The sequence below is a fragment of the Euprymna scolopes genome, chromosome 33 (genome assembly GCF_053919585.1).
Source record: "Euprymna scolopes isolate OS-2025 chromosome 33, ASM5391958v1, whole genome shotgun sequence".
Taxonomy (NCBI): Eukaryota; Metazoa; Mollusca; class Cephalopoda; order Sepiida; family Sepiolidae; genus Euprymna; species Euprymna scolopes.
In genome coordinates, this window is record NC_136514.1 from 57,678,326 (window position 1) to 57,693,277 (window position 14,952).

Here is a 14,952-nt window from a genome sequence, read left to right on the forward strand (position 1 = left end):
CACACACACACACACACACACACACACACACACACACACACACACGCACACAGTTCCTTTTATATAATAGTAAAGATAGAGATAGAGATAACAGTTCCTATATATGCAAGTGAAACATGGACTATACCGACAAAGCATGAAGGGATGTTCAATGTCTTTTAAATGAAATCATTAAGAAATAAATGCTGATATCAGAAAGAGCCTTAATATTAACATATCCATGAACACTATAATTCGAAATAAAAAAAAGAAAGAAAGAAATTAACATAGTTTAGACATGGTCACTGTGTTAAAGATGTTTTTTTTTTTTTGCGTCCTGTTTATATTTTACTTATTTATTCTTCTTATTAAACGTTCCTGCTGCTATTCTCTTTTATTTTTACTTTTACGATTTTTCTTACTTTATGGTATTTTTAAAGCCTGTGTGTTCTCATCAATATGTGTTCTGACTTATGTGTGTGTGTGTGTGTGTGTGTTCTATTCTTACACAGTTTCTTGCCTTGAAGGGTCTCAACATGTATGCGCAAATATATGATGTGTACATACCTGCTTGCCTTGTCCAGCGGATGATATCTCCTTGTCGCTGGCTCCATCTCATGGGGAGTGGAACTTACTGCTGCAGATGCATCGATAACACAAGATGGATTGAAGCTTCAATTTGTTTTATTAAAAAGGCAAACCTATGTCTCGAAACCATGGTTGTCGGAGGAGAGACCCTAATGTCACGTCTGTTTCATCTGCAGTCCAAAACCATCTCTCTGATGTGGTCACCAACCGGAAACCTACGACCCCTAATTTCCGGTGCATCGTCACCCCTAATTTCCAGTGCATCTAACTAGGTTGACAAAAGGTGACTTGAGTTTGACTTCTGTGACCCCACTAAACTCGCTGATGGGAATCGAAAATATATCTACATAACTTGCTATTTCTACAACTACCTAGATAGCATTTAAGCTAGGATTCCCAATACTACAACTGGCTTCCAGACTCCATCTATGTAAAGAAATCATGTCAACAAGATTTCATTCAAGGAAGATCAAGCGGATGACAGCCAAAGAGATGGGCTGATCAGATAAAGGTTGAGACTGGCATCCCACTCCTGATAGTTAAACAACTGGCCCAAGACCGTAATATGTGGTGAAATTTTGTTTCCAAGCATGTGGCGAATCTCTCTGATGTGGGAAAATAGGTGTATGATGAAAGGCAATGTGATTTTGTGTAGCTTTAATATCTTGTGCTTCTCAGATATATGACTGACAAATCAATTTCTAAAAACCGTCCAACACATGCCAGTATTTAAAACAGATGTTAAACTAATGATGATGATGATGATGATGATGATGATGATGCCAATATGATGCTGTACAATTATTCTTTTCCTATCCCATTCTTTAAATAACTATATGGGTCTCAGCAATTATCTAGAACCACCAGTTGTATACTTGTGTTCACACTGGCACAAAATTTCCTTAGGATGTGCGCGATGGAAGACTATGTGATTTTGTGTAGTTTGAATGTCTTGGGCCTTTCAAGTATATCACTGACAAATCCAGCAGGATATTTTCTGTGAGTAGCTCTAATGTTATCACTATTATAGGTAGCACTGATATGTTAAGTTGCTATGTTCTACCAATCGCCACATTTATCTCCTTATATTATTATTATTATTATTATTATTATTATTATTATTATTATTATTATTATTATCATAGTTATTATGATGATGATGATGATGATGATTGAACAAGCATATGTATTGTGGTACTGATATTTCCCATAAAATGAATGATGTTGAGAACAATTCCCCCGTCAGTAATGCATTCGGCGTTGAGTATTAAAAAAAAGCATTTTTATAATTTTACAAAGGATAGCTGGGACGAACACACCTGTGTGACTCACATATTTATAAACAACAGTTAAAAGTTGTATATCTGTTCTATCCGTGCAATTGTTTCTTACCTGTGGCCAGTGCTGACCTGTCGAGATGAAGGGGCAAATTTTGGTCCGTATCTTTGGTCTGCTTGTCATGGTGGCAGCGGCCGTTTCCTCTTCAGAAGGTAGGTCAGTTAGTTCACTTATTGATCCACTTGTTTAAAAAAAAAAAGTAATAATTTCCGATTTAAATACGGCCTTAAAAACATTCTGTGCAGATTCCCGAATTTTACAGAAAGATTCCTAAGTTCGATAAGATACACCTGAAGATGATTGGAGGTTACATCGACTGAAACGTTGTGAAGATAACACTCAAGATGAGAACAGTAGTCTGAAGACTCTAAATAATATGACTTCATTTTAAAATAGGTTAAAGTCGGATTGTTTTACCTTGACGACATCAGATTAATCACTAGGGCTATGACAATAGAATATTCTTATCATTGTTTTGACTCTCGAGTATATATCCAACACAATTAGACACAGTTAATCAATCGAGAACCACATCACTCTATATGAAAACATAAGATATTAACTGACATATACTGGAGAGTTAAAGTAACGAAAAGAATATTCTCTTGTCATAGCCCTAGTAATCACCAATCACCATTGGACGATCTCATTTTTTAAATATGTGTTAAAGCTTAATAATGTAGGTACAAGGATGAAATGGCTTAGCATATAATAATAATAATAATAATAATAATAATAATAATAATAATAATTGTGCCCAAATCTCATAAATTGTGCCCACCACACCAAAAAAGAGGCATCATTCTTGGCTGATACCACACAAAATAGTCAAGAAAGATGGAAGGACCTAGGAGGGAGAGCACCAACCAGACTTCCACTGGATGAGTGTGAAAACTGCTGAGATCTTGGGAAGGTTTATTGTAACCCAAATTTCAAACCAATGCTCATTACCAGCGAGAAATCAATGGTAAGCGTCTGTTACGATAGTGCAAAGGTTATCAAGACAGGTGGTGAGTACTGGAAACTTGGGGAGACTTGTCACTCAAACTACAAGGAACACCACCGGTTATTAACAGTAAATGATATCTGATGGTTGCCTTTGTAAAAACTCCTAGTGAATACTACTACTACTACTACTACTACTACTACTACTACTAATATTATTATTATTATTAAAATAATAATAATAATAATAATAATAATTTCAGGTTAATGTGCAAATTCGTGAAATGTTCCATATCTTTATAACTTGACACTCTCTTACCCATCCAGGACAGCTCATTGTCACTCAATTCCTAGAGAAAGCCAATGACTGTTTTTTAATGAGAACTTAATGGTAAACGGCTGCGGTAAAAACACAAAGTGATTAAAAAAGCTGAGCATAATGAAAATCCATTGAGATGTATTGTCACTCAGACTCCAGGGAACACCATGTTTTCTTTACTAGAGAGTAGTCACTGATAATTTTTTGTGTGAGAACTCCTAGTGAATAAAAACAAATAATTTCAGATTGCATCTTACAATTTGCCATTGATATAGTCGTAGGTAGGTCGGTAGGTATCTCTATTTATATAAAGTGATATATGTTTATATGTTTACATATGTGTATGTACAGGGTTCATTTCTAAACTAACTAGCATTTCAGACCAGCGTTGCCCGGGTGTTTGGAGGTGTATATTGAGCAAAAAAAAAAAAAAAAAAAAGCGGTCAATTATTTTAACTTTGACCCCTGTTATGACCCCTTAACATTTATTGTTTTGAGCTCAAAAGAAGTTATTGAATTAGATCCATGTCCAAGGAACCTATATCTAAAATTTCAAGTGTTTAGACTCAAAATTGGTGGAGGAGTTTGGTAGAGTTCTACAAGGTCAAATCGTTGAACTTTGACCCCTTAACAGAAAAATTTCTGGCCGAAAACGGATTACAAAGATTTCCCCAAATCTCACTACCCTGCATATTAAATTTCGAGTCTGTAAACTTAAAATTGAAAGAGTTATTGCGTAGGGAAATGTACACAGACGCACAAATACACAGACACACAGATACACAAACACCTTCACTTTTGTAGATATACTAGCAATTCAGCCCGGCTTTGCTCGGGCCCTATGTACTGTTTATAACTTGCCCTACGTGTGAATACACTTTCTGTAAGATTTCAACTATTTAGACCCAAAATTGTCACAGTAATTTTGTAGAGATCACGGTGGTAAATTTGTTATAAATTGGACGCTAATTTTGACTCCTTAACATTAATTATTTTGGTCTCAAATCAAAATATGAAGTTTTACCCATGTCCAAGTTACCTACATCTAAAATTTCAAGTCTTTAGGGAGACGGGTATTGACAATATTTCAGTTTTAAGCGTTAAGATACATTAGATTGTATTGTATGTGTGGAGGTAGCAGATTCAGGTAGGCATGGGTGGAGATATATGGATATAGAGAGGGGGAGGTAGAGAGAGGATGGTAAAGAAAAGAAAAACGGAGTGGGGGTAAGGGGAGGAGGGGGAGTTTCAATTTTTAGGTTTTCAATTTTAACTGCCTTTTGCTTGTTCAGTAAAGTATATTAAGTAGATGAGAGAGAGAGAGAGAGAGAGAGAGGGGGGGGAAGAGCAGGTAAGAGAAGGAAAGCGAGAGGGAAAGAGAGGAAGAGAGATAGAGGGAAAGGGTTAGTATAGATGTCATGTCTTTTGACAGAGACAGGGTTCATTTCAAATTTTCGTAGTTGCTATACGTCGACTTGTCCATTTCAGTTTACAGTGGGTTGTTTTTTTTTATAATACATACGTTAACGCACACGCAAATACGCATACATACATATACATATATATGTACACTTCTACACATCCATATACAGACACATATGCAAACACATATATATAAACAATGTATATGCAGACATACATGGATCCATATGCAGAAATACATACACATACACACAACTCTTACACACACACACACACACACACACACATATATATATACACTCACAAATATATATAGACACATACATATATATATACATATGCACACACCTACCTATATACATATATGTGGAGATATAGATCTCCAGTAATAAGTAGATGTACATATACATACATACATACATACATACATACATACGCATCTACCCCTATACACAATTATATACAATTACATGAATATAGATATTAATAAAAAATATAAACATACAGACATATATAGACATACGCACACACACACACACACACACACACACACACACACACACACACACACACACATATATAAACAAATAAAATGTACATCTTGCTCTACTTCGGTCTCTGGAATATATATATATATACTAGCAGAAGTACTCGTCATTGACTGGGTTCAAAAACAGCCTACAGAAAATGGACTGTGATTGATGAAAGTATGATAGGTTATGAAAAGGAGGAGGTTGTAAAGAAATAGGTTTTGATACTCAAAAATTTTACCCTAAGCAAAATATGATGAAAGTGAAGATAATTTTCGCAAAAATATATTTTTTTATATCAACATTGCTTCCATTCGTAGCCAAGAGTGATCAACAAAATGATGTTTCCTTACAAAGAGAAAATGTTATATATATAATAATATAAATATACAAGAAATAAATGTTAACATAGTCAATAAAAGTTACTTTTATGTAGAAAAGTTCATTGGGTTGTATTTTTAAGTTGTTTGTAAAAAAAAATTTTTTTTTTAATTGACGAATCGGTTTAAAAAAAAAAAATAAAAATGGCAGCAACTTTGAAATGGAGAGCCACGTTTTCAATTTGAAGAAGGGACACCTAAGCATTCTGTGTTAACAATTTAAGAGAGTTCCGTCAATGTAAGGATTATTTATTAACATATTTTAATGTTTTCCGTTATTTTGTGTTTGAGGAATATTAGATTATGGCATGTGTAGTTTATATGAAAATTCATTTAAGTAGTTATCGCCTCAAATTTCGTTTTAATTTCGGTTCGCTGAAATTATTTCAAGTAAAGAGCATTAAAAACTATTTCAAAACAAAAAAAACATGAACTGAACTTTTATTGACTATGGTAACATTTATTTCTTGTATAGTTATTTTTTCGTGTAGTTGTTTGTTGGCTTTTCTGCTAAACACTCTTACTAAATAATATCGACGAAATATCGAAAAACAAAGAAACAAAAACAGTTTTGAAAAATAATGGTGCTTTACTTACTTTAGTAAAATAATGAAGCTTTACTTACTTTAGTAAAATAATTCGAAACAGTAAAATGGGATAGTAAAAAAGTAAACACGTAATTACTTTAGTTTTTTAAAGCAAAGAATCGATATGAATATGAATAAGAAGAAAATGGCGCCCTTTGCAAGCAGAACAGCTTCGTTTCAGTTTTACAGTATTGAACGTAGTATTGCGCCATGAGATTGAGGGTTGTACTATTGTAATGTAAAGAACACGCAAGAAGGGTTGTAATCAACTGAATTCCTTCTAGTACACTGACAAAAAAAAAGCTTGAACAGATATATAAATAAATAAATAAAAATAAAAAGGTTTTGTAAATATTTTTAAAAAGACACGTAATCACGTGAGCAGGATTTTTTTCCTTCTTTTGACACGATAACAAGTAACGTTCTTATTTTTTATTATTTATCTATTTATCTATTTTTGAAACAGTTCCACGTGCAAGTGGAGAAGGAAAAACAGAGTTATGCAAAATTTGTGTCGAGAATTGTCTAAAGTTCCGATTTTTTTTTTTTTTTTTTTGGCTTTCACTTTAATAAGAACTTGAATTTATGAGGTGAATTTATTTGACACAATATGATTCAACACAAAAAAATGAATAAAAGCTAACGTGAATTAAGATTAAAGTTAAGGTGTTATTGTGAACCCTCACCCCTTTTAAAAAACCTTGTTAAACTTTGTGACATATTTACATTCTATGGTGGTCAGGCGCGAATGAACACCCAATAATTTTATCATACCATATTTCTTCAAACTGAAATATAATTATCAAAGTATACTTACGCAAATCGATATGAAAAGTCTTTGTTAAAATTTATGCCATATTTCCATTGAGTACAGGCGCGAACGGAGACCCCACAATTTTATTATACCATCCCTATTTAAGTTGAAACATACTTATCAAAGTATTCTTATGTACATCTATATCAAAAACACTTGTAAACGTTTTTTTTTTTTCATTTTTTATTTCTATACTTTGGGGGCCAGGCGCGAATGTAGACCCCACAATTTTTATGAACCACCGTTCTGCCAGATCAAACATACCCATTCCTGATCCTCGATACATCTTCTATCATTATATGTAATCAGTTTTTTAAAATAGTCAACCATATAGGAGCCTATTCGTGACCACACACACACAGAGACGTTCAGCTATATATATATATATATATATATATATATATATATATATATATATATATATATATATATATATGATAGGATGGGGTAGGATAAGGGTCTTTTTACATAATTATATTACAACATAAAATGCACTAAATATTCTTTTGAAAAAGTTATGTTCAACTTTGTTTATAATTACCTAATTTTATTATCATTATTTTATAAATATTTTAATTGTTACAATCTATCATTTATTTTTATCATAAAAAAACAGAATATTTATGTTTTTAAAAACAATTAAAATTGCTACATTTTAAATAGAAAAGAGAAATATTTATTTTATTTATTTCAGTTGACTAAAATCTGATATTTATGTAGCATAGTTAATGGGGGATTGGGACAACATATGCAATAAATAACTGTTGCCAAACGCAAGTATATTTCCTTTTTTTTTTTTTTACTGATTCGCATAATTTTAAGCTCTGAAACTTCTTAAAAGTTGTTTTGTATTTGTTTTACAATAGACTGAAGTATACAAACGTGGTAAAGTAACAAATATATAACAAATTAATGTCACCAAAAGCAAGATAAGTTACTCTTCTACCTACCTGAATAAGTTTTGACGTTTTATTTATTTCAATATAAAATTTTATCAATATCTATCTTTTAGAGACAGTAAAAATCTAATGCGGTCGGCCTATGCGTTGTTGTTCCTGATGTTTCATACGTGTGAATAGTTTAAAAGAAATGACTTACCTTACTACTAAACCTCAGACTTAGGGGTAAGTGGTAGCGTTAGTTGTTTTTTTTTAAAGAATTTTCTAAACTTAGCGACCATCTCCAAACAATATGGACTTGTGTATGACTAAGTAAAAGTGATGAAAACAAATTCAGAGAAAATAAATCTTACAGGTTTCCACACTTTAAAATAATACAGATTAGTAGAAAATTAAATTTGCTTACGTTTAATAAACGTATTGCCTTATTGAATGTACATATAATTTTGTAGCTTGCACTTTTCAAATGCTTGCTAAAATTATATATACAATTCTTTTGTTCTCCAAATCAACACAGAGACAAATTTGTCAACATAGAAGTTTATTTACAATTAGCTGAAGTACCCGGCGTTGCCTGGTTGTATATGATATATTTGAACATTTTGTCTCCATACATTATAATAAATATAGATTAAACAAAACATAAATTCATAATGACTTCTTTTTCCACACACTCCATGTGGTGGAAGCAGTAGTGCGTTTTATTTTATAGAGGTCTCGCCAGTAGACCTAATCATTTTATAGTTGATCTTTTATCTTTTAGTCCTTCTTTCAAAATATGATGTAAGAATTGCGATTATTATTTTATATTTTAGTGCATATCTGAAAGCTGTTAAATCTCTTTGTTTTAACTATTTAATGTACAATAAATGTCAATTACATTGGATGATTCGATCTTCAGTCCCCCCCCTCTCTCTCTCTCTCTCGCTCTTGTTTATGTTAACTGATATTCCTGAAATGTAAATATTACATTGTTCTTTTTTATTTTGCATTGCGCAATTCTAATTTCCCAACTTGGATTATAAACCTTTCTTTGTTTTCGATGATAATTACAATTCCACTCATTTTCATGGGATACAAGAATGTAGATCAAAAATCCATCTGGAATCTGCGTGTGTTCACACCTCCACTTTTATCGGCGTCGCTCTGGCTCCATATCTAACAAAAGTTATTTGTTGTATATTTTGTTTGTTTTTTATTTCTCCACTGTTACCTATACTGCATAGATGCCAATAAATTTTTTTACATAAGAAAGAAATTCTTATTATTTTGATTATTTCGAGTACTCTTCTTATTTTGAGTGTTATTTTCATAACATTTCGGTTAATGTATCCTCCGACCTTCTTCAGATTTACCTTGTCGAATTCGGGAATCTTTCTATCGAACTTGGGAATCTGTACAGAATTTTGAATGAAATTTTCTATTTAATCCACGAGGGTAGCATGCTCTCGTTCCATCAGAAATGCCATAAACAGCTTAATCACCATCACTCCCAAAACCACCGACTGGTAGTAAGTATTTTCAAATAATGAATCAGAGCACTAAACTGTTGGTGACTGGGGGATAGGTATTTACCTCTTCCATGGGAACTTGGACACAAAATCAGTTGTTCGATGAAACTAACTTTATATAAATACTTTGTTTTTCAGTATTAGCTGTGGTATGTTTATATTTACATAGTTTTTGGTTAGAAAGCTATACCCATCAATTGTACTGGGTTGTTGGGATGGCACCCCTGCAGATTCTAACAATGGACTATTCCTGTCGTCTCTTCTGGTAACCAGTTTCTGCTCTCTAGAAGTCTGGACCTGAAACTCAGTGGGAGTGGATTGTAACCTTACTTTGTATTTCTGTGACGTGACTGTCCCAGTGAGCGATTGGGCTTCCCACTGGGAGGAGGCTGAGACTCCCGAAACACTGGAGAATGCCGGGCGGATATGATTGTTTTATTCTTTAAGTATCGTTGTGTGCCCAGGCGTCAGCAACCAACCTTGTTGAGAGAAAGATTTGATTTATAAATTCCATTATTTTATGAACGCGACAACTTAATGTCACTTTGCGAGGCATAACAAGTTCACGGGCTTAACCTTTCGATCGTGAGAATAGTGCCTGCAATCCACAGGTGCAACTGAGGAGGAGGAGGGGACCTCCCCTGAGGTGACATAACTAGTTGCGATTGGTCCAGGAAGCGCCCCCCCCCATCACCTGACTATATGAACGGGTCCTCGCGGTGAAACCGGCAGATCGAGGTGAGATTTTGAGAGAAAACAATACAATTGAACGGTGCTCACCCCCCCCTTTCACATCCTTCCACCACCATATTGAGAGAGAGAAATACATTTATTGTTATTTTTGGGGGCTCAGTGGAGTCTGTCAATATACAGACAATTGTTTATAAGTATATATATTGTACATCTGTCTTGAATTAACCAGTAGAATAGATAATCGAGTTTGTCTTTCTTTTGTGTGCATGAGATTGATTCCCTTCCAGCATGACAGCTCGATGAAGTAGCGGCATATCAACCTGATCATGAAATTAATACCAACCAAATCGATTGACGGATCCTGCTACATTTGAGATACCTTGTGAAGGATTCCCTGCGAAGGACCAGCATGGGTCACATGTGGTGACTTGCAACAGGTATAGCCTCACATGTGGAGCCGTTTAACCAGTATCGGACCACATTTCAGCCAATATACGTTTCTGTATTTTCTGTTAATATATATTTAATTTCACTGTTTCCAAGCCTTTTCGTTCTTCTTTCAACATTCAAACCACAACACAGGTGAATCTCACTCTAGGTTATATCTAAGATTAAACATGCTTACAATCAACTGGAGCATTTGAAATAATTAAAAGATGTTTGTTTTCATTATTGAATATAAAAATATATGTAGTTATGTATGTAATGTGTAGTTATGTTATAGAATATTTTTTTAGGTGGGAAGTGAGAATATGTAGTTATATAAAAATATATATGTGCAATATAAAAATATATGTAGCTATGCATGTAATACGTAGTTACATATGTAATATGTAGTTTATACTTCAGATGTTTTTTTTTAAAGAAGAAGTGAGAATTTGGATTATTTATTTATCATTGATGTTATATTCACAATGTTTTCAAAATTAATCTAATAAAGGATTGAATTCAATATGGGAACAAATGATTACAAATTGCAGCAATTTTCATCATTAAATAAAAAATGGATGAGTTTTTTATTTTAGTTTTGCTGTTTCATGTTTTCTTTCACTTTTTCAGAAAAGTGTGATTGGGTTTTCTTCTTTTGTTTTCTTTTAATTTATTTCCTAAACATAGTAAAGTAAATTGAATTCAATACAGGAGCAAATAATTACATTACTTTATTTTAACGTGCAAATTGAATATTCTTATTAGCCATTTAATTGCAATGAAATCATTTATCACATGGTGTAATATGAAAAGGTTACTACAACTAAATTTATTCTGTATTGAAATTTGTAATCAAAGAGAAAATATTTAATCAAAGTAAATATTAAATCAATGAATTTAAGACATTCTTGTTTTTAAAAATGAATACTAATAATTAGTGGAAATTGCATATGAAGCAGATTTGTATATGCAAGTTTTGATTAGAACTCTATACCTGTCAATGTTATAGGGGAAAATCTCACTCTACTTTTATAAGATTAGGCATGCAATATGAAAAAGTTACTACAACTAAATTCATTCTGTATTTCTTTAAAATATAATGGGTTAAAGAAGGAAGACATTGTATTGTGGATGGTCACTCTTACTTTTGTGCTGAAATTAGTAATCAAATACAAAATATCCAATCAGATTTAATATAAAATCAATGAATTTAGACATTTCCAGCTGACTACAGTCTGATTGTCTTCAAGTCCAACATAAACAAGTTCTTGATAAGCCGTTCCACTTAAGTTAAGAAATTTACTGAATTTCCATTAGTAATGATTACTATATTGTCCAATTGACTACTGTACACACTTAATCCTCATTCTCAAGTGGTCTCTGGGCCTTGATAAGTGGTTATGCCTATGTAAAAAAAAAATATGAAGCAAATTTATATATGCAAGATTTTGATTAAAAATCTATACCTGTCAATGGCATAGGGGAAAATTTCACTCTACTCAAAGAAGATTATGCATGCATACAATTAACTGGGATAATATATGTACTACTCATGAAAAAGTTAAGAGATGTTTATTTTTCATTATTGGATAGAAAATTTTTTTTTTTTACGTGGAAGTCACCACTTATTAAAGCCCGAAAGCCACTCGGGGATAAGGGTTATTGCGTGTACAGTAATCAATGGGATAATATTGTAGTAATCGTTAGTAATGAAGATTTTATAAAGTGGATTACTTAAGGGGGCGATTTATCAGGAATTTGTTTATGTTGGACTTGAAGACATCCAAGTTGTAGTCAGATGGAAAACAAGCAAACAGAACAGAGTTCCACAGGCGTGCACTTCTAAGAAAGAAGCTTTGGTCATGGAGTCTACGTTTTGATTTAGACACAGATAAAGAGTGGGGAAAATTATTGACAGTGGTTTCAGCTAGACAGGTGTTTTTCATGAAAGATTGGTGAGGGGGGGGCAGAGATTGGAGCTCAGACGAGCACTCCCACGGAAATAATGATAAAACTAAGACAGGCTCACAACATCTCTTCTGTGGGAAAGAGGTTGCAGGGAAGAGAAAAGGGCATCCCCGACTAGGCTATGAAGTCTATTTTGTACTCTGTCAAGGCAGAATAGGCTGTTTTTAGCAGCTCCTGCCCAGATATGGCAGCAGTACTCCATCCTTGGACGTACTTGGCTTTTATATAGATAGAGAATTGCATGTGTAATCTATAGTTTATGTTTTGAAATTTTTTTTAGGAGAGGGTTGATTATTTGGATTATTTTCACAACGTTCTCAGAATAAACCTAAAGAACTAAATTCAATTCAAACCGGAAAAAAGGATGGATTTCAGGGAAAGAGGATCAAGATTGAACCAGAAATAGGTTAGTTTGGAAGTCAATTTCTAAATTTCAAGCCAGCATGTAAAACAGATATTAAACCGATGATGATGATGATGATGATGATGATGATGTGGTAAGAAACTTTTTTTTCTATAGGTTTGAACATTAAACAAGTTCAAATGGTTGCCATTCCTTCGAATGGATTGACACCTTTTTAAGAAATGAGACTAAAAAAACTTTTATATTTTTCTTACTCAATCAAAGGGAGATAATTCAAACCCTCAAATATTTTATATTTATACAATTTTATGCACATCGTCACATATATCAAGCGTCCCATGAGTGGGTGGTTCTGCAGTAACTAGGGAAGTATCTCTAAGCAGGAAAAGAGGAAGGACCAGGCACAACTTTGCTTAATGTTGGATATATAGATATTATATTGTTATAAAGTTGTATAGATGAAAAGTGGAGAATTATGTTTCCTAATTTAAACAACAAAATCTGTTCTCTATCACTCGTTTTCCGCAAAAGAGACCCTGCTAGTCTTTCTCTACTCTGCCATTGTTTTAATGGTAGGTGTTTGACTGAGATCCAATCAGTTTTCCCACTGTAAAAGATTCACAGTTAAAACTCGTCTAGCTACAACTACTGTAAAGAATTTCAGGGATTGTTTTACAATCAATAGAAATTTGAAAAAGTGGTAAAAAAATCAAGTATATAACAAATAAATGTTACCAAAAGCAAGAAAAACAAGCAATATCAACTAGTACGCAACCACAAGAAAAAAATGGCCATGTAATAAATACATTACAGCCATGTTTTCCTGTGATCATGTACCAATTGGCATTGCTTGCTTTTCGAGTCGAATAAACATTTTACATTAAAAAAACCTACCCAGCTAGGTAGAAAAGTAACATTTATTTGCTATATATTTGATTCTTTTTATCACTTTTTCGAATCTCTGTGGATTGTAAAACAAACTAGAATTTCCTTTCTTTCTCTGTGTATATAAAACTAAATGAAGCTTCCATGAACAAAGTTTCTTTCCAATAAATTTTCCAATCATGCAATATTATGAACTGCTTATGGACTATGATTACAATAATGTCATTTTCAAGTCCAACATTAACAAATTTTTCAGGCCATCTGCTTAAATAATCAAGTTCTGACCATTTCACCCACCATTTCCAATCCCTCGCAAGGTCTTGCTCATCATCAACTGTCAATGTCATTAACTCTTATCCTCGAGTGGTCTTTGGGCATTGATAAATGGTTACACATTAAAAATAAAAATAAAAAATAAAATAGATTACATATTTACTAGCAGGACCAGCGGAAATTCCACAGCAACATCTTTCATATGTAATATATTGCTGTTGGGCATTTTTTAGACATTCAATGTGAATGGAAACCCTGCAATATCATTGTAGCCCTTTTGTTAAAACTGTAAAAGTATTCATCTAACTAATCTGATTAATGCAATGTTAGAATATATCTGATTGTTACGGTTTATCTCCAATATCCTTATAGAGGTCTGTAACATATTTTCAATTGTATGGACGCCCGGCACAAACAGAAACACTACAATATCATTATGCTATCTTTAGACAGAACAGATAACTGGAAAACCAAGAAGGTATATTTTAGTTTCACGTATGGCCCAAAAGTGGCAACATATTTTTTTTATTTGAAACTTTTTCTTTTTACATTGCATCTTCGGTGATTGGGAGATCCTATTTATTAAAAAGGAGGATAAAAGATGATAACAAACTACGAACATTAAATTAGCGTATCTGTATACTAATTTAATATTCATAATATGTTATCACCTTCTATACTCTTTTTTTATGATACGATCTCCTGATTGAATAATTTATAATCTGGAAATCGTGACATAAAGGTACTGTAGCATTAATATATAGATAATTTTGCTTGCCACTTGCAGGAATTCCAAATAACAATGAATTGAGCTCGCAAATGGAAGAAAGACCTGAAATTCTACCGATGAAACTTACTAAGGGCAAAAAAAATAAAAACCGCAAAAAAAATAAGAAGACACTTAAAACAAATCACACAGATTCTTATGGTATATATCTATATTATATTTTTCTTTGTCTGTTTGTCTGTCTGTCCATTTCATTTTTTTCTCAAAAACTATTAAACTGATGTGGCTGAAATTTTATATT

General features: G+C 32.9%; 1 protein-coding gene across 2 annotated transcripts in view; it reads left to right on the forward strand.

Annotated features, from left to right (window-relative positions):
• The first annotated feature begins 1,876 nt into the window (after positions 1-1,876).
• LOC145258235 (uncharacterized) overlaps positions 1,877-14,952 on the forward strand; it is a 50,167-nt gene continuing 37,091 nt past the window's right edge. Inside the window, exons 1-2 of one of the 2 annotated variants that reach the window (XM_080116197.1) lie at positions 1,895-2,057; positions 14,712-14,852. In XM_080116197.1, the coding sequence (XP_079972323.1) occupies positions 1,985-2,057; positions 14,712-14,852 (214 nt within the window). In that variant the 5' untranslated portion in view covers positions 1,895-1,984. Of the gene's footprint in view, positions 2,058-14,711; positions 14,853-14,952 lie in introns of both variants that reach the window. The other variant, XM_080116198.1, reaches the window with a different exon arrangement.